General features: G+C 34.6%; 2 protein-coding genes across 2 annotated transcripts in view; both read right to left on the bottom strand.

Annotated features, from left to right (window-relative positions):
- Positions 1 to 10919: 10919 nt before the first annotated feature.
- Positions 10920 to 21045, bottom strand: LOC110451600. Its single transcript, XM_021499722.1, has 11 exons — positions 20904 to 21045; positions 20395 to 20583; positions 19308 to 19486; positions 17312 to 17490; positions 16216 to 16286; positions 15808 to 15963; positions 14569 to 14599; positions 13845 to 13879; positions 13509 to 13602; positions 12654 to 12817; positions 10920 to 12266 (listed from the first exon to the last, which is right to left on the bottom strand). The coding sequence occupies exons 2-11, from the start codon at positions 20474 to 20476 to the stop codon at positions 12229 to 12231; spliced, it is 1029 nt and encodes a 342-aa protein (XP_021355397.1). The 5' UTR covers positions 20477 to 20583; positions 20904 to 21045; the 3' UTR covers positions 10920 to 12228.
- A 312-nt stretch (positions 21046 to 21357) lies between these two features.
- Positions 21358 to 22057, bottom strand: part of LOC110451897 — a 30930-nt gene continuing 30230 nt past the window's right edge. The window contains exon 4 of the mRNA XM_021500123.1: positions 21358 to 21389. Coding sequence (XP_021355798.1) covers positions 21358 to 21389 — 32 coding nt within the window. The remainder of the gene's footprint in view (positions 21390 to 22057) is intronic.

Genomic DNA, 22057 nt, shown 5'->3' with positions numbered 1-22057 from the left:
TAGTGCTACAGCTACACAACACATACTACACAACACATATATAAGGATACATTAGTAGTGCTACAGCTACAAAACACATATATAAGGATAAATTAGTTGTGCTACAGCTACACACCACATCTATAAGGATACATTAGTTGTGCTTCAGCTACACAACACATATACAAGGATAAATTAGTAGTGCTACAGCTACACACTACATATATAGGGATACATTCGTAGTGCTATAGCTACACACCACATGCTACACACCACATATATAAGGATACATTCAAACCACATATATAAGGATAAATTAGTTGTGCTACAGCTACACAACACATACTACACAACACATATATAAGGATACATAAGTTGTGCTACAGCTACACAACACATACTACACAACACATATATAAGGATAAATTAGTAGTGCTACAGCTACACACCACATATATAAGGATACATTCAAACCACATATATAAGGATAAATTAGTTGTGCTACAGCTACACACCACAACATATATAAGGATATATTAGTTGTGCTACAGCTACACACAACATATATAAGGATATATTAGTTGTGCTACAGCTACACATCACATATATAAGGATACATTAGTTGTGCTTCAGCTACACAACACATATATAAGGATACATTAGTAGTTATATAAGGATACATTAGTTGTGTTACAGCTACACACCATATATATTAGGATATATAAGTAGTGCTACAGCTACAAACTATACATATTAGGATAGACGAGTAGTGTTAAAGCTACAAACTATATATATTAGGATAGACGAGTAGTGTTACAGCTATACACCAAATATATTAGGATAGACGAGTAGCGTTACAGCTACACACCATATATATTAGGATGTATAAGTAGTGTTACAGCTATACACCAAATATATTAGGATTTATTAGTAGTGTTACAGCTACAAACTATATATATTAGGATGTATAAGTAGTGTTACAGCTAAAAACTATATATATTAGGATATATAAGTAGTGTTACAGCTACAAACTATATATATTAGGATAGACGAGTAGTGTTACAGCTACACACCATATATATTAGGATATATAAGTAGTGTTACAGCTACAAACTATATATATTAGGATAGACGAGTAGTGTTACAGCTACACACCATATATATTAGGATAGACGAGTAGTGTTACAGCCACACACCATATTTTTTAAGAGATATAAGTAGTGTTACAGCTACAAACTATATATATTAGGATATATAAGTAGTGTTACGGCTACAAACTATATATATTAGGATATATAAGTAGTGTTACAGCTACAGACTATATATATTAGGATAGACGAGTAGTGTTACAGCTACACACCATATATATTAGGATTTTTAAATAGTGTTACAGCTATACACCAAATATATTAGGATATATAAGTAATGTTACAGCTAAGTAGTGTTACAGCTATACACCATATATATTAGGATGTATAAGTAGTGTTTCAGCTACAAACTATATATAATATGATAGACGAGTAGTGTTACAGCTGCACGCCTTATATGTGGAATGGATGAGTGGTATTACACTCCATCTGTCTTACAATGTTTCAGTGTGCGTTACAGCTACACAGTAAGGATACATTAGTAGTGCTACAGCTACACGTAGCACTACTAATTTATCCTTGTATATGTGTTGTGTAGCTGTAGCACAACTAATGTATCCTTATATATGTGGTGTGTAGCTGTAACACTTCTTATATATCCTACTATATACAGTTTGTAGCTGTAACACTACTCGTCTAACATAATATATATAGTTTGTATCTGTTACACTACTTATATATCCATATATATAGTTTGTAGCTTTAACACTACTTATATATCCATATATATAGTTTGTAGCTGGAACACTACTTATATATCCTAATTTATATTGTGTGTAGCTGTAACACTACGCGTCTATCCTAATATATATTGTGTGTAGCTGTAACACTACGCGTCTATCCTAATATATTTGGTGCATAGCTGTAACACTATTTAAACATCCTAATATATATAGTCTGTAGCTGTAACACTACTACTTATATATTCTAATATATATAGTTTGTATCTGTTACACTACTTATATATCCATATATATAGTTTGTAGCTGTAGCACTACTAATTTATCCTTGTATATGTGTTGTGTAGCTGAAGCACAACTAATTTATCCTGGTATATGTGTTGTGTAGCTGTAGCACTACTAATTTATCCTTGTTTATGTGTTGTGTAGCTGAAGCACAACTAATTTATCCTGGTATATGTGTTGTGTAGCTGAAGCACAACTAATTTATCCTGGTATATGTGTTGTGTAGCTGAAGCACAACTAATTTATCCTGGTATATGTGTTGTGTAGCTGAAGCACAACTAATTTATCCTGGTATATGTGTTGTGTAGCTGTAGCACAACTAATGTATCCTTATATATAAGGATACATTAGTAGTGCTACGTGTAGCTGTAGCACAACTAATGTATCCTTATATATAAGGATACATTAGTAGTGCTACAGCTACAAACTATATCTATTAGGATATATAAGTAATGTTACAGCTAAGTAGTGTTACAGCTAAAGACTATATATATATTAGGATAGACGAGTAGTGTTACAGCTGCACGCCTTATATGTGGAATGGATGAGTGGTATTACACACCATCTGTCTTACGATGTTTGAGTGTGCGTTACAGCTACACAGACTACCATAAAGGATCACTGACTTTGTTCTCCAGCTACTCAGCACAGGAGTAAGGTGCAACTGTCACAGATGCGTATCATCTATTGGCGTAATTTGTCACAGACTCAGCAATATGGAATTCCATTAAACTAAACTGCTAGAAACGTTAACTAATAGGCCTAACCCTTATTACATCTAGTTTTAAGGCCGTGTTCAACTTTAAGACAGGGCACTTTTAAAAAATGATGTTGACTATAGTGGTTTTCACTAAAAACTGTTGTAATAGCCAAGACATGTAACGGAAAACTACTGCCTTACAAATGGCTGGATTGGTATCCGCTTGCATGTTACACTTTCGTACTTTATGCTATTATCTACATCAAGAAGGAATGTGTTCTGTCAGACTCAGGAAAGAGTACTCTCGTTGGAGGGGGATACTGTCACCACGTCACGTAACATAGCAGTTGTAGATTATCAGGATCTGGGCTACGATGAAGTGTTGAAATCACGAAAACAGAAGGTCCGAAAAGAAGCACTATTTCCTTCATTTTTATGCAATAAATACAAAAATAAAACCTTTTACAAAAGATTTCGATTTTTATTACTTATTCTTATATTTCAGAATCCCCCCATCACTGCCAAAAACTGCTCCTTTGACCTTTTCTTTGGATAGAAAGTCGTTATGATAAATAATTTCTAAAAAGCAAATCATACATGGCTGTTGTTTTACGAAATATAATAATAAAGATGAAATAAACAATATATAATCAACAACGGTTTTGTACTAAGTGTAAAATTCCGCGGACTAAACCAAGGTTCGAACCAAACTGTCGTTCTAACAATCTAAATTACCTAGTCAACGGAAGTGCCCTGGCTAATTAATCTGCGCAAAATTTATGTCCAAGACGAAATCAATGGGAGGTTTCTGAATATGGGAATATATCCACGGGATTATTTAATATTTTGCCAGCAATGACACAGGGATCCTTAATTGTGTTGCCGGGCCTATTGTCACTAAAGTGTTAATAGCTACGGTCAAACAAACGATAACATCTAACCAACTATTTGAACAGATCTGACCACGTGGGATATTAAAAAGCTGATCTAAAGTGATAGTTAATACGCAAAACTTACCAAAAACAGAAGTCTCAGTGTTAACGTGAGCTGCGACATGTATAGTTAGTAACTTTGTAAACAAATGTAGGTTACAATGGTGTTAACAGAATTAATAGCATGACAGGTAAACATAAATGTAAGCATTATGACAGCTCCGCACGATGGACCCCTGCACAGAGTCAAACTATGAATATAAATCTGATGCATAGTTTTGATTTGTTTTATTTCGGTCTTTCCCTCGAAAGATTGTAAAATCTGAAAAAAACAAGCATGTCTTATGTATTTCAAACAGTGACATTATGATACAGTTAGTGAGAACCCATCTGTAATGGTGCGAGGTTCGTGTGTCTACACGGATGAAGCTGCTGATACTGCTGTTGCTGTTGCTGATGTCGTTGGCGTTATCTTTTCGATCTTTTTACCTTTGTTCTTTTTTTGAAAGCAGACCGAAAATGAGAACTGTGTCATTTAATTAACCTAGCAGAGAAAAACCAGCTGTAGGGGTAAAACAAATCTTTTGCACGTATTTGTAAGCATGCCTACGCTGTCCGCCTCCGTCAGACCTAGCTGGTATTAATTGTTAATCAAGCCCTCTAACCTAAGAAACGAACTTGTAATGGATAATATACAGTCCTCATTCCGATACTTATCAGATCTTATTACTATCTATTTGATTTACACAGTGGTCAAGTTTGGCCATTGACTCTTTTCTGCTTTTACCATTATTCCAACTTGCCGTAGGCAATGCGTCAAATACCTTATAGCTCAACGTTATTGAATTCCCTTAGTCATTTTCACTTCTTATCTCTTACTCAACAAAAGTAACGGATTGATGAAGACGCTTGAACAACTAGGAATATTGAATTCGACCAGACAAACTTGTCGTTCAATCAGATGAGTACATCACACTATATAACCTCGGTTGTGTGGAGGAAATTTATAAGAAAGTTCCCGTTCTAACATAATTAAGAGAAACAAGTTTAGACGACTAAAATGGTATATTATTGGCGATTTTGTTGTAACCATTGTCACGTCACGGCGAGTCATGCTTCCATAAAGTTTGTTCGTGATTATATTCGACTTCCTGTTACTATTTTCCATGTTGTGGTATCTTGAAGTGGCGAATAGCGGTCTAACTGTTATTCTTTTAATTTATCTTTCAATCACGATTTCTAAAAGGTGAAGCATTCGTAATCATTGATCAGTGTATCGCTGTCTACTGTCAGTTTATATGTCACGATTAAACAATCTGGGTCGTTTTTGCTTCGATTGGGGCTGTTTGGAAAAATAACATAATATTTATTAGTGCGTGGTGCTTTCAATAAATAACTTCATCAGATTAAGATGGCGCTCGTGTGAGCTATGCATGCTATTTGGCAATTGTTGACGTCATAATTGGTATCTTTGAAATAATTATGTCTGGTTTGCCTATTGTTTGTTCCAAAAGTTGTGCACTCATCGCAAAAATGGAACTATACTAATAAAATATCTCACAGACTAGAAAACTGTAAATACTGCTTTCGGTTCAGTGCTAAAAGAGAATATTTTTAAAGTAATAATAGTAAGTTTTGTTTTTGCTGCTGAGGATATGTTAGCTTTGAGTAGATCCAATATTAATATTATTTTCTACAAAATCTTATTTTTTTCTCTCCCCGATAACGTTAAAATAGAATACAAAACAACAACATATTGTCAAATATCTACGCCCTTTTCTATAATAATTATACAAAGTTGATTCAGTACAAGTAACCTATCAGAGCCCTCTGCTGTTAAGATAGACATGGAGTGTAAAAGTAAGCGACCTTATCAACGCCTTCCTAAATTTAGCTTCTCCTCACTCACGACTAATTTGATATATCTGCTAGGATCTGGTCAATATATTTTATTAAGCACTACTTGGTAACACCCTGGACGTGATTTAATTGGTCATCTTTTTGATATGATGCCACGTAACACTGTTTTGTAACTTTATCTTCCATTGTGACGTCATGATTCATGGCAATTTTCCTCCATTGTAAATACACGTTTATATTTACGTATAATACAAATAAAACACGTGATATAAGCAGATAAGTATACACCAGATTAGGTAATGATGGAAAAGAGGTGTTGATATGCATATGATATTATTTTAAGAAATAATTAACATACATGTATGTGCGTATATTGTGATGGAATATATAACGAGGGTAAAAATGCTTAAAAGTTTCACGAAGGCCACTTGCGGCCTAAATTGAATATTTTCCTAGCATTGTCGAATTTCGAGTTGTTTTTTTCACCATATTATTCAAATATATGCTGAATATAACTATTCTTCCTAGCAAAATGTAATGACAGACTTTTTTCCATATATCTCAGTGTCCATACGCCTATAATAAGCAAGTAGACCTAAATAATATAATTAGGCTGTACTTAAGAGCGTACAAACATTTGTCACGTGATGCCTATCTCTCTTTCCAAAAAGCGGCACGTTTTTGGTCATTTTTGACCCTGTGGACAGTTTTCTTATTTGTCCATTCAACCTCAATATTTTTGTTGGAAAGGAGTTTTGATTTTGTTTTCACTCTATGAGTTAAACCTGTTTAAAGTAGACCTAGAGGTAACATACAATTGATTTGGTTTGTCCTCTATGAAATACATACAAAGAAACCACTAATGCAGCTCGCTTGTTTATATTTGGGGATGAGGTTTTCGAAAGGCGTTGCGTCGCACGTGCATGGTCTGTTAGAAAATAATATATACATACACATGATCTATTGTTCAATCATACATGAATACAAGCTAATGCAATGTGTTTTTCAGACATTGTGAAATCTGAATTAGGTAATGACGATGTAAAACGTGAGCCAGAGATATGAATGAAACAAACACAGCATTCTTATCGATCCAACTCATTAGTTGTAGGCATTCTCGTGTCTAACTCCTGTTTCTTTCCTTGGAAACAACCAATGCAAATTGACATGTAAAGCCAATACGAGGAACAGTTAGGTATTGTAGAAGTTGTCATATTTGGTAGTGAGGTGAACAGTATTGTCATGTCCAGATATGAATCTGAAAATGGGATGTCTGTAGAAAATTAAAGTTCATGTTTAAGTAGAATGAAGAAAAAGGCAGATCTCCCCAATGCTTGTCAACCAGTGACAAAGCAACATCATCACATCGAAATAGAATTGAAAGGATTGTGTAATAATCTTATATCCTTTATAGATAGCCCTCGTATAGATTCAGATTCATATACATGACAGTACGGCTAACAATTGTGTGCAGATAGTTCCCATTAGGACACTGATGAGCTGATAGAATATTTCATCGATTTCAATAAAAAAAACATTTTGGGCCAATATTGATCAAAAGGGAAATTTCATTCCCGGTGTTAATGAAAGGAGTGATTAATCTAAAATCTTCCTGAAGTCGAGGGAAAAAGAAAGATATAATGATAGAGGGCGGAGCTCTCTCACGGGCCCGATGGGAGCAAAGCTCTCCCTATAGGTAACACGTATGTAAGAAAAATAAAGATTATTCACAATACCTATGGAACTGAAAAACTTGTCTTAACATGGCTGCCAGTCGCACGCGCTGTAGTCTCCGCCATCTTGATCTCGAAACAAGTTCTCGTTTGCCTAATCTCGAACAAACGTTACATTTTTGTAAGATTTAAAACTTATATCTTACTATAGGATACTTAAATATTTGATCCTTTCCGGTTAAAGATGTAAATTCTCTTGACATAACGTTACCGGCTACATTGCTCTAGTTCTGAATGGTCGAAAAATGATTGTATTGGCAGTGTGTAGTCTCGATCAATCAGACGCTTGCGCAGACAACAAGGGTCTGGTTGAACGAGACTATCACGCAGAGTTACGGTCCTTGCACTCATACGACAACTCTGGGTAGAGATTGCAGTGGTATATATTTAGAAAACGGAATATCAACAAAACAACGTGCTGGTTGTCAACAAAAAGGGAGTTTATCACAGTGACGCAAAAAATTGAATCCATTCTGTAACATTTTCATTTTTGATTATCTGCTGTTTTAACAAATCTGCACGATTTCAAAAAAAAAATCTGTAGTTATATGTGCTGAACTGATTCAATTTCTAATTGAGGAAACAAAACATTTTCTCTATAGCTAAAACTATACATAAAGCAGAGACATATAAAGCATATAGACCGTAAGTTGCTGAAACAAATGTATTCATCCACAATACATATATGATATATAGATCTATTGACTCTCTTGGCTGATGGGTATTGAAAAATGACAAAAGTTGTGATTTCGCATATTCTTCTTATTTTTAATAGAAACTTCATATAAATCCAGTTTTTATAACATTGAACAAATTATTTTTTACACATAAAAAGCACAAAAATTGTAATATACTATGCATAAATTCTCTCTAGAGACAATATTTATAAATCATTGAAGTTAAGTTTGAAGTAATCCAAAGGGCTTATTCGTAAAGATATATACATGTACATATATCTTTTCGTGGATATCAGATAACTATGCTATTATACATGATTAACAATATCCTTCCTAATATGTTTTATTTCAATGTCTTTATAGAATATGCTGCACTTGATTTTCGCAATGGATTCAAGAGGTGCAAATTTAAATACTTATATAGAGTCTAATGAACCTTTCGCATTCTCATATTAATGTCATGTCATCATACGCCTAGGCGGAAAACTTCAAGATATCAAACACCTTGTCAGCCAAAAAGAAATCAAGGAAGGAAACCTAACTGTAATATACACTGTATAGCTATACATGTAGGTCTGATTTAGTAATTCAACACATCACTCAATGCTTGAAAGTTTACAGTACAACCTTGCTTCGCCCTCACTAACGGCCGTGCCGTAAAACTTCTTAGCCTGTAATACATGTAATGTTTAATAAACAATCCAGCATAGTTTGTTTCTGCCAAGGAAATATTAGTGATGCACTACCGATGACACATGCTGTTACAATATGTCATTTTGTATCCATTTTGACGGTCAAAAATATACAGGTACTACTTGTGTAATGCAAATCTCGGATAGGAAGTCAAAAATTCTCCTTAAATATCCATAGTACGAGAGCAAGAATATATGCAATTTGTTTTGTGCTGTCTTTTGTAAAAAAAAGTGTTTTTTTTAAATATGTAGGAAAAAACCCCAAAAACCCATTTATATCCATTGGGTTCGTTGTTTTGGCTATGTCCGTATAGTCCTTGTAACACCAATGGTCATTTCCCCGTGATTTCATTGTCATCAAACGAAACAATGTTGTTTGATATTTGGTATGACGTTGACAAGCAGAAATATGATCTGTAAAGTCGGTTGATAACTTAACGTGCAATATCGTTAGAGTAAAGATGAGCATAATATGATCCTTTCTGTCCATATTTAATCAAAGTTATAATGAACCTGAAACCCGTTGATGTAGTAATGAGGTGAATACCCAGCGCTAGTCGTGCTGTTTACATCATTCCATTGATTGACTATTCTATGGCTATTCTCTCAAACACCAACGTTTTGGGATATAACGTGTCCACTTACCACATGATAAGAGAACGATCATGTGTGATGAACAGAGCAATTTGTTTTTACCCCGATGCGACTTTGACGATCTAGTGCACGAAATGAGAACGAATTAAAAATAAAACATCATATGAAAGAATTTTGCCATTAAACTTCACATTAAGTGGGATACAGCTGAGCGATAGAGTTCGCTTGTCACGTTTGTCACGACAGTTCATGTTTATTTCAAAATTTAAAAGTGCAGCTAGTACTGAAACATTTTTTGAACTTGTTAAACTTACAAAGATGAAACATTCTTAATAACATTTTCAATACGTTTGGATTTTAACAAAGACAATTTGGTTAATAAGCTCAGCAGGCCTCATTCCCGGCCAACGTCTTTTCCATCAATGATTTGATTGTATGCCACAGGCTCAAATTCGATTTTTGTCAAACTCAAAAGTATTTCTTGCATAAATATGAAATATTTAATGTTATACTTAATCTCAAAGAGGGTTTTGCAATGTCGATGCTTTACAGATGATCCTAATTCAGTTGTGTAAGATTGACAAGCTGTTCATGAAACATTTGACAGATGTTGGTAATTTATATTTGGAATGGAATGTGACACAATTTTTAGAACTTGAATGAAGTAAATTACGAGACGTCATTTAACATGAACGCCAACAACAACTCTGGAAACGAAACTATGGGCTCTGATCCACAGCAAGGAAAATAGTTGTCTCTGACCGATGCAGCAGCTATTTTTTCATCTGGTAAAAAAATGTGATACACTTTAATATATCGTTAACTATAGCAGGCATTGAAACCCGATAGGGGTTGTTGGGCTACAAAAGGTTGGTACCAAGAACGTGTATTATATTGTAAATAGTTCGACAAAGACATTATAGGCTGATTCATCTGTTGTATAGCCGATTAAGAGATGTATAATTCCATCTGCACTTTCTTTTCATGACGTCAACATAAATACAGACTGTCTTACCTAATTTTTTGTATGTTTCTGAAACAGCGTGAACGAAATATTAACCGATTTCAAAATTCTGATCTCCTACTAGGCCCTCTGAATCCTTTTAGATAATTAAATTAAGGCAATGAAAACCTCAGAATGGGTAATTCAACGATTGTAAATAGAAGAATATGCGAAAAGGAGTCTCCGGATGACTTAATTTGACTTCACCTTCTTTCACTTTAATCATACAAAAATAGTATGACACACTAAGATACATGACTATATGCGGATCATATTTTGCAGCACTAAGATCTCTGATTTTATCATGTTTCAAGCCTCAGTGGAGAGATGAGGAGCAACATGAGGAGCAGTAAGTGCGAGTACACCACTTTCCTGGTCTGGACTTTAAAAGGGATTCATGGTGGTTTCCCTTTTGTTTTGGTGTATCTTTACTTGTTGAATCTTTTCATATCGATTATTAACGACTCGAGATAACTAACGGGTCTAAGGGTAATACCATTACGTAGCGAATGTTCAGCCTTAAATATTTTCGTAAGAGTTCATGATGTTTTTTCTCTTTTGCTTTCTATGGTTTGTTTTGTATCAACATTGACAATATATTGAGACTACACAAAAACGGAAAAACACAAGCGGACGAGGACTTTGTTTTTTATTACACATACATGGTATATATCCTTGGAATGAAAATTGTTTCATTTTTTTACACAAACTATTCTCCCCTTTTTCTTCTCTCTCTTTCAGTCTGTCTGTCTGTCTCTTTCTCTCTCTCTTTCTTTGTCTTTGCACAGTAACAATATCCCTCTCCTTCAAACAAAGATCAGTGTAGCACTGAAATGAACTGCTGACCGCCTAACATTAGTGATACAACATAAATGATGCAGTGAATTAATTCCTCCTCAATATTATTAATCAGTGACTGCATGTTTGCTCTTTCTCGCTCACACATTGTACAATACGCTTTCCACTCTTTTTACATTACTTTTGTCTTTCCTCACATCAAACACATCTGAAACGTTTTCGTATTTCATTTTATAACAGTTAACTTAAAATTAGGAAAAAAAATCATTGGATTCTAAACAATGACGTAATTTGATACTGGTAACACCAAACTTTCGGAATATTACAAAGTTTGACTAGCATCCAATGTTTTGAGAGGACTAATTTTACCATAGTCTGTTAAAGCAGATACTACGCTGGGATACATTCAGCTAGAGCACCTCGATGAAAAGATCGTTTAACGTCATCTGTATACCTTCAGGCAGCATAATCATCAAATGGTTCCTTGGAGCAGTTAGGCAAGGAAAGCCGTCCCATTGATTTGAAAAGTTGGAGTATTTACTCTCTGTTAAGATTTAGATTCCTGACTGGTTATCGAGGACATGATGTTCCCAAAGGATTATCTCTGGTAGCATCTAACGTTCACTTTATTAAAATAAAATGTCAGGAAGTGACCAGTATTCATTCACTTTTGACGGGATTTTGATTATATATATGATAGTCAACGGTACATGTAGTTGTGATGCGACCACTGTCAATATGCTGGGCAATGATAGCTTAGCAGAGGAACTCCCGATCATTGTCCGTAAAACCCAGGAACGTATTATAGTATGCTTGTGGCGATTTGGTTGTGACCGGATGTCAGTGTTTGATTACCATCGTGTAGCTATTTTAAACATTATTAGGAGACTGCTTAGCAGACACGCTCAGGTCTAGGTTTTGCCGATTCCGTTCGTGACAACTATATTCAAGGTAGTTATCCAACATATCGCTGGTCTCTTCAGGCAAATAATTCTCAGAAACTTCCCATAGATGGTTCCTTACAGGCAAATTGTATACAACATAGCATAGAACCGTGCGTAATCATTGTAATATACACGTACCAATTTCGTCGGAATTACGGTTCATTTTGTGTTGCTTGGTTTTAATTTTAGTAACAAGGTAATCGCTAGGAATCACCTGTGCCATATGTTGGGGGATTTTCATCTGGAAAAAAATAATGAGACATTAAATACCGATACATTAAATAACGACATTGATGGATTTGTTTTACACTTTTTTTAAACAACAATACATGAACCTAAATATAGAAAAAAGACGTTTCCATGGGAAAATTTAAAGTAAAGAGATATCAAAGATTGACGAAAACACATTTTTAGGGGATTCTGGTTTTTGAATATTTCTAGAAAGTATAAAATATTTGTTTACAAATTATTACAATATCATCTCATCTCATCTGATTAAATAACGAATTGGATTACATATAAATCTTACTAAGCAATATCTGATTTAAGCTAAATCGCCTTCGGCCCCTGCCAAATATTGCAACAATTGGAATTTGCTGGGGTCTGTGTATGCTAGCTGTCTTTTTACCTTTCGTCGGTATGTCTTGATCAATAGTTATAGCACAGTCACTGTTCCCGCCATCAGACTCTCTATTATGTCGGGAAATGGATTTTCGTGAACGTCGTCTGCTTCGCCGACTTCTGCGAGATCTTCGCGATCTTCCTCGCTTAAGTTTTGAATAGCCAGGGTCTCTAAAGAATACCAATAGTTCTCATGTTACTACGATATACACTTTATTCGTAAAATGTTTCTGCATGTGTGTGATAGTGAGGTAAAAAGCGTCGTTAATATATCATATTACACACACATATATATGTCTTCATTTCGACGTGTTTCTAAATGTGAACAAATATTTCTAAACATTTTCTTCAGGTTGAACAAATATGTTTGCCCTTTAGACAGCCACACTTTTGAAGAAAGATTTGTTTAAACATCCCCCTATGTCTCTACATCTTCCAACGGGAAACGGTACAATGCATTGTGGCACCATAATACAAACGATCAAATAGCATCACGTTTAAAAAAGTCTTGTTACATAAATGGGCTTAATTTTGTACCGTAACAACGGGAGAAAACTCCATCCCAACATTGAAGAAAAGAGAGAAAAAAACTAAAACTACAGGGTAAGAACATTAAATATTTAGTCTCGGTCAGGACATTAAGGTATCTTACCCCATCAATCGGGATTTCCCATCCCAAAAGTGAAGAACGATACCATTAATCGGTGTTCTGCATACCGAATAAGGTACAAAATGTTTAAGTACATAAATCCTGTTCAACCTTACATATAACATCTTATGTATGCCACTAAAGAGTTATTATGCTATTGAAACTTAATTGTATTTAGCTCAAATGTCATCAATGTTTTCACATCGGACTTACTCTTGCTCACGAAGTTCTTTTTTGCGAATATAAACCTCATACACTAGGAATGATATAAGGACAATGAACAGCATGACGAGAGCGAATCCTACCCCTGTAATGACAAAAGAAATTTAGTGGCATATTATATTGATATCATGATCAATGTTTAACAACCAAAACAGCATGCATCCAACTTGACATACATCGCGGATGCACAACAAAACATCGTAAGATTGAGTACTCTGTTAAAAAATCTTTTATCAATTAATGTAACCAATTAGACTAAACTAAATATAAATCACTTTGTTCTTGGATTTTATTTTACTCAAAGTAGCAGTTTGTATAATGACTCACATTCCCATCTGGTTTTACAGGATCCACCAGAGCATCTGCAACAAAAATTGAAGCATACAGTTATTTTGACTTCTCAAAGCAACTTCTGTAAACTGACATGTCTACTTCATCAAGATGATTATATGCAATAATCATAAAACACATACGAATAATTTTGATTCACCAGTATTTCTTTTTCTGACGGTAGCATTAAAACATACATCGGGTAGAAAGTTTATCGAAATTCAGAAAACGTCTGTTTCTTATTCCTATGCAGTTGGGTTGAATTACTGCTAATCACAAATTAAGCTTCTAGTATTTCTGCGAATATTTCTGAAGAAGTCTGCAGAGGTGTTTTAGTTTTCAGACTTACACATGGCAACGTCAGAGCAAAAGCGGAAAATAGTCAGTTTGACGAATTAAAAGAAGAAGTCGTGCATATTCATTTGATGTATATAAGATGAACAGAATTTATTCTAGGATAAAATTTCTACAAATAAAGACTGACATTTTACCAGAACCAGACATGAATAAAAATATACTTATATACATTGTATGCTGGTGGCACACATGGGTCTGCTAATTAGATGTCAGAAAAAAACTGAAAGTAAAAATATACGTTATATAACTACGTGGATTGTATTTCTTCTAACAAACATGTCTGCCAACGTACATGTATTTGTGAAGTTCTGCCTTAGTGCGGTGAATTTATGTCCTCCTTATTACCTAAAGCTGGCACACTTACCTGGTGTTCTGTGTTGTTGTTTCAGTTTGTTCTGCAAGAAAGGTATAAAGGGAATGACACCTTACACAAAAAAGTCGGCAATACATGAAATACTTATAACATCACATACTCTGAGGTATAATAACTTATGTCGGTGATACTACCTCTAACATGAAATCCGGGGTGTTATAGGTAATGTCGGTGACACTACAATATACATCACCTCTGAGGTATTAAAGGTAATGTCGGTGACACTATGGCTGTACAGAAATTTCATTCGCTCTCAAGTTAAGAACACGTATAGTACTAAATATTTCTTCGGGCAGTCATAAGTTGATATTTTGCTTCATATAATAGGCAAAACATATTTCACTTCATTTATACTTTCCACGTATGTATACATTGTATAAATCCACGAGAGAGCACTTGGCGATAGATAGACCTACCACGAGTGAAAATCCTGGGAGCCATACATAAAGTGTACATGTTTTAAAATATTCAGGCTGGATACACCCCTCCCCATACTTATTAACATATTCGTTCTCATTCTTTTTAATTTTCTTTTTTAAAGGACCACATTTTTATGTTTTTTCTTAAATATCTTTTAAATGAAGAATTTTCAATAACTTAATAATTATTTTCGACGTAAGGTTACTAAACGTTAACTCATATTTGTATTTTCGTACAAAGAAATATTGAGTCATCTTTTGCCTATCACAAACAATAAACTAGAAGTATTTATCTATTTTTTTCTTAATATCTTTTAAATAAAGAATTTTGAATAACTTTATATATTTGACGTAAGTTTATTAAACGTTAACTCATATTTGTATTTTCGTTCAAAGAAATATTGAATTATTTCATATCTATCACAAATAACTAAACTATTAGTATTTATCTATTTGATACAATTCTAAACTCTTGTCTGATATATTCCGTTACGATAGCAAAAGAGTTTTAAATGCTGTGACTGATTAATATGAAACATGCCTAAATGATTCATTTTACCAGTATGTAACTTTTTGTTTGTTAGATATTACCCATGTAGATCCTCCTTGTTGTTATCTTTTACCTGTCGAATCTTCCAGGTTAAAAACAATCTACCTTTGCACAACCGCTGAATCGTTAGATCTATTGTGTGCGGAATATTCCTAGACATGAGACTTAACCTTTGCTGAACCTTCTTATTCTTTAAAGCTTACTTAAGCAGTACCTATTTGGTTTTCATAAATGCAGAATCTTATCAGTTTAGAGTATTACCTTCACAGACCCTTCCTGGACGACTGATCGGATCCAGTGACTTGTCCTCGAACTCGTAATAACATGAACACATGAAGCTACCGTAAGTATTGATGCACCATGCCATTTTCGAACAGTCGTTCAGGCGGCCCTGCCACTCTTCACACTCGTCAAAATCTGGAAAGAAAAAATCACCGGAGCATTTTGTGATGGAATATAATTGTCTTTTCCGGTTCAATTGGAACATGAGCATGGTGCTTAATACATTTGTTTGCTATTTAAGACTTTATAATATGCATGGTTATGGATTTAGGAAAAGTCCCTAACATACTATTAGCAGTATTAGACCAAGAATCCGGATGCATAAGCGAAAAGAAGAACCATACATGTACGATGAATGCTTTTCCGTTTTGAGTAACAAAAACCTACCTTCTATTTGAATGTTGTCTATATAAGGTTCGGCGACGCGCAGTTGACTGGTTCCTAGGATTCCGTCGTTTCTGAGTTGAAAACATTTACATTTCAAAATCAAATATAACCAAAATACGCTATCTTCACATGGAATAAACTATATAGATACACAACTTATAATTATAATTTTCAGCTTATTCTTGTGTATTCTTTCATTGATGAAGGTTAGTGGATAATACTTTTTACGCATTCACATTTGTAGATAGCTCTCACAAAGGTGTGAAAGAGTGAATGTTGCAACAACATCACATGTTCTAGAAAATGTACAATATAAATCCCACAACAGGTCTCGTCATTTACATTTTCCATTTTTAGTGATAAACACTGACTGTATAAAGCAGTGATTTGATAGTTGTTTGGGACCGAGATAGCGATGTGTGAAACACCGCTAGAAACCTGTTTTGTTTGTGTAGTAAGATGCTTGTCACCTTTCCATTAAAGATGTAATAGATGGAATGTTAGATATATTTATTATATTTAATTAAAGATTTTAAGTTTATTTCTCAACTATTTCAATGAGTGATTGTAAAGTTTACGTTTGGTTTGCGTACATGTAAAATATTATGGAATGTACCTGACTCAAGGAAATTTAAATAACTTCTGTCATTTAAAACCTGAATGTTTTCTTAAACGAACCTTCGATAATTTTATTTAGATTAATATTGCTACCAGTATACATATGTTTATGTCAGGCATTTGGCATATTTTTATGGACACCTGAAATGCTACTCCTATGCTATTGAGCTTTCTGAAGAGTGTTGACTGACTGACAAATCTACAGTACATGTACATTAGGTTACCCATGTAATGGTTTTTACAGTTCAAATTGTCAATTTTGTGGTTTATCAAATTAACCGATAGCATGGGCTTCTGTTCCCAGAGCTCTTGAGGGGAGCCATGACCATTGTATGCCATTAAAACCTATTCATAAGCAATCTGCATTGGTTTGTTAGTTTCATCTTACTACATGTATTTGATAACTATATGTTCATAGTTACTGCTGATATTATAGGGAAACTAGAAAGCTTCGTTGTTAAAACGTTATTGACCTCACCTTTTGAGGTGGTTGGCGAGATGTATCCGTATTTCAGATCCGTTCATGACTGTATAATAATCGGCCATGATCTGGAGAACAGCGTTAATTTGGAAACCGGACCTGGTCTCGGTCATATTGATGACCTCACTGGATACGTATCGATCCCAGATATCACTCTGGTTGAAGGCACCGTCCAGCTGTCGAATGAGAAGTACAATGTACGGTAAGGTCATTCACACGTGTAGTTACTTATTGCTTGAGGCGTCTTCTGACAAGGTTATATGGTCAGCAAAAGTATTTAACTCATGTATATACTAAAATAAAAAATAAAAATAAAAAAGAATCACGTACATAAACACTAGAAAAGGTCAAAATATATCTGTAAACCTCGTTAATGAAATCCTTACGTTTTAAATACTTCAGTATATATTTACGTATTAAATACAACTTAATGGTACGGGATAATTCTACATTCCTTACATGCTTATAAATGAAATACACTTGGTCCACCAAAACGGTACATTTTTGCGAAAATATAGTATGCACTCTTGTCAACTTTGGATGTCATTATGTCTTGCTTTGTTCTGTTGTCTCCCTTGTTTATGTTGCTTTATGCATGGAACGTGAATTCAAATTTTGTCGTCGTTTATTGACGATGTAGTACAATCATTCCTTTTCTAGTTGACTTGTAGCAACCAAAGATTTCTTATCTCCATATCATTATATCATCTGTTCAAGAGTCTAAGTATCATGCTGATCACGATAGATCTGCTACTAATACTGCTCAGGAATAGGAGTAAACAAATTATCCGGAAAACATTGCCATGTATTTTCCTTATATTGGCCTTCTATCAAAGAGATTTGGTGTACGTTGCATAAATGTTACCGCCGTCCTTAGATGATATACAGTGCTGAAGTGTCAGTGTTTATCGTAGTGCTAGGTGAGGCTTACACCATTGGTAACATACATACTCACCTTAGGATGTAATAGGGGTACCACATGTATATGTATAGCACTGTAATCGCTTGCCCTTTCAGGATTATTGTTTTCTCCAGTTTCTATAGTGAGCTTATAATTGTTTTCTTTTTTTCTTTGATGTCTCTTAACTTACCGTGGTCGTTTATCGACTTTGATATTGCGTTATATCTTTAATGTTATTATAGTAAGGCGTGTAATAAAAATGCTGTCTTTAAGGGATTTGACATGAGCAAGATGATCTTTTCTCCTAATGCTAGTACCTCATCAGAATAATGCACGCGGAAAATATCATTAGTTATTAGATTGTTGATGGCATATAATAATGGTTACATATACAAAAATATTAGCACATCTTAGGTTGATCAATCATAAGGAAATTCTATAATTGATATAATTAAGGATTTTGGTTTCTCATCATCCTTTTTTATCCAACGGTGTGGTATCTCGGTTACCCAGTATATGCAGTGCTAGTTAGCCATAGGTCTGGCATAATTTTATTTCATAATCAGGAGAAGGTCTGGACGTGTATCAATCAACCTTTGTATCACAATAGTGCCGAGTTCAATGCGAACATTATGTTGACAACTGAACCAAGGTTACCGTTTATCTAAAACCATCCCTGATATTGTGGTTCTGTATGTATTCGTGGTTCAGGGTATAGGATGAAGGGGGGTTATCAACTTTATTTTCATCAATTGCCGCCGGGGTGAGCATGCAGGTTAAAGTATCATAGTTTTCCATATTTGTAAATAACACTCGCCGCTTGTTCGGTATATATCGTAGCCACATTACATGCAACTTTTACACCAACATAATATAATGCCTTGACGTTTTTCTCTTAAAGCCTACATTTTACATTGAATGCATCTGGCGTATTAATAGACAACTCCGACAATATTGATATTTTCAAGTGATTATCGAAAGGTGCAGACGATTTAAATGTGTTTTTTGGAAAGACATCATAAAATGCACTCCACACTTGGAATTAATACTGAGCTTCGTATTAATCCAAAAAGACTGAAAACATGACCTCACCCCACGAATCTGGGACCTCAGTTTGAGGTTCCGGAAGTGACCTGTATTTTGGTTTCGGTACTGCTTGATATACCGGAAGGGATGGTATATGTAACATCGTTCGCTGTCCTCTCTGTCTTTCCTTTTTAGACATCCAAGTTCATGGGATATATTTACTTGTATGAAATAGGTCTGCGTTTCTAAATGGCAGAAATGAAAAGAAAATCGGTATAAATATGGCATAAATATATATATATATATATATTGATTTCTGAGATAAAATGGTGTTTTATAGAAAAAAGGACTTATATAGCGGATCGGGTTACAATATGTAGCGCCGGCTATTGGTTAAGGGGAAATTTCCGCCAGGTGAAGTGAGCTCGTTTATTGTATGGTTAGACGTTTGTTCAAATGTCGGGGTCATGGCCAACAAGTACTCAAAAATTGTTTATATATGAGCAGTCATTTACACATTCATAAATTATCGGCGTCTTTCTATGTATATGTAATATTTTTTCAAGAAAATGAATTATGTAGTTACACTTGATGTGTGGCCATTTTACCAGGAAAAATAGTTACAATAAAATCATTTTTTTAAAATACTGACATTGCCAGGCCATTGAAAAAAATAAGTAAAATGTTTTTCTTATCAAAACAGAGCATTCTATAATATCCTGTGATAAATGTACAATATACGTAACTATGATTTATCTAGTTTCTACTTGTTTTTCCAGTGCGACTCTTGAATCTAGAAACAATCATACAATGTTTCCATTTATAACGTGAAGCGACAGCTATAAATACAGAGTCGTTCGTTTATATATCAAATTAAATATTAAACTGAAATTATAAGACAGTATTTAATTCCTTTTGTAGCATGCTTGTTCAGCGAGACATACAAGCTTTTTGTATCAACATTTAAAACAGTTTTGAGTCCCCCCCCCCCCCGAGAATAGTTTGACATCCGAGTTTACCTAACATCATGTGTGCAATGTATATTTCGTTGTCAATAACAAAGTATAAGCGTGTTTGTCAATAGTTGAAACATATTTGCCGTCAAAAAACACATATAGCCTGGTTTAATTATTACAATGACAAAAGTGTTTACCTTGACATTCGCCTTCGTTGTAAACGTTAGAGAAACCCGCCACACAGCGACACCTGGTGTTGACCCTGCCGTCCTCTGACATACACCGCTGATTAGTGATGTTCCAATTTGGACACGGTTCCTTGTCCTCAAGATTACAAATGCGACCTAACCAAAGATCGGTGACAGTCGGAATGGATACCCGGGGTCCTGTAAGTGTAAACACGTCAACTGTAGCTTTGTGACATCAAACTGACGTTCCTTTCATTCGTTGAAACAAATTCTAAAGATTATTTTTGGGTACGGATGTATTCTGCGAGTGTTTCATTATGATGTTTTTTCTAAGGAGTCAAAGGTGTTGAAGGTACAAATATATTTATCGTCGCGATGATCGCACCTGGATATTAGTACATAAGATAAATAATTCACAGGTAATACACGTACAACGGACGGAAGGTTAGACATCATCTAACAATGGCATCACTTCTTACAACACTATAAATAGTACTAGGCTGTCCACAGTGACTCACGTGCGCTACATGCTGTCCTGTCGTCTGTGTCTTTGTACTTGTACGTGCAAATGCATGTGTTGTTTTCGCTACATCGGGCGTTTGGAATGTCAATGCAGTTTGCGTCTTCTGCACATCTGTGGCCGAGAAGTCTTGGCACTTTGAAAAAAAGTGTAATTGGAAAATGTTATCGATTACAATATGAACATTGACCATTGTGACAACCACATGTATCCCTCGTTATATATATTTCAGTACAGAAACAAAACATATTTTTCCTATTGTTTAAACAACTACTTGTACAGATGTACAGACCCAAAATAAAAATAAAAAGTATCGATCAACAAGGATACGAATAAAACTTAAGTCGATAAATATGAAAATTCATAGTCACTAAGAAACAGACCAGGATATAAATACATTGACTATTTGTTAAATCTACGAACGACCGTCTAATGCACACCGTAAACAATTTTCACAGAGTGGACTGTTTACAGAACCGGCAACCTTCGTAGCAAAGAATATCACAAATACAAATTATCATTAAAATCAAAATAGTATTGACGTTCATTAAAACGCTAAGGTCACTTATAATGGATTAAAAAGAAACCCCAATGATACGAGGTTAAAAGAGACATGTTGTTTCTTAACAACGTATAAAATGTCTTACATGTCACGTATGCATGTCTTTCAATAGCCATTATATATTTCATGTACCGTCTAACATAATGCACATGCTTTGCTTAGTTCCTGGAGAGTAAGAAGCAGCTGTTGAAGCCAAATATGTATCCTCATTTACGTCCTCTTGAGACGCCACTATGCCAGTTATGCCATGAGTCGTACAGCATACAATGGAAAGACAGGTGACGTTATATGTAGAATTAGGTCAACAGTCATGATAATGTTCAGTGTACTATATAGGAGGATGTTTCCCGGTCCTATCATTGCTTTCCTGATTCACAAATCAGTCTAGCATTGGTTTCATGGTATCGATACAAACCAATATGATCGTATATTATTGTTATGTATCGATACAAACCGATACAATCGTCTAGTAATTGCTTTATCGATACAAACCGATACAATTGTCTAGTAATTGTTTTATCGATACAAACCGATACAATCGTCTAGTAATTGTTTTATCGATACAAACCGATACAATCGTCTAGTAATTG

Source organism: Mizuhopecten yessoensis, unplaced genomic scaffold, assembly GCF_002113885.1.
Source record: "Mizuhopecten yessoensis strain PY_sf001 unplaced genomic scaffold, ASM211388v2 scaffold673, whole genome shotgun sequence".
Classification (NCBI taxonomy): Eukaryota; Metazoa; Mollusca; class Bivalvia; order Pectinida; family Pectinidae; genus Mizuhopecten; species Mizuhopecten yessoensis.
This window is presented reverse-complemented; position numbering and strand designations above follow the sequence as displayed.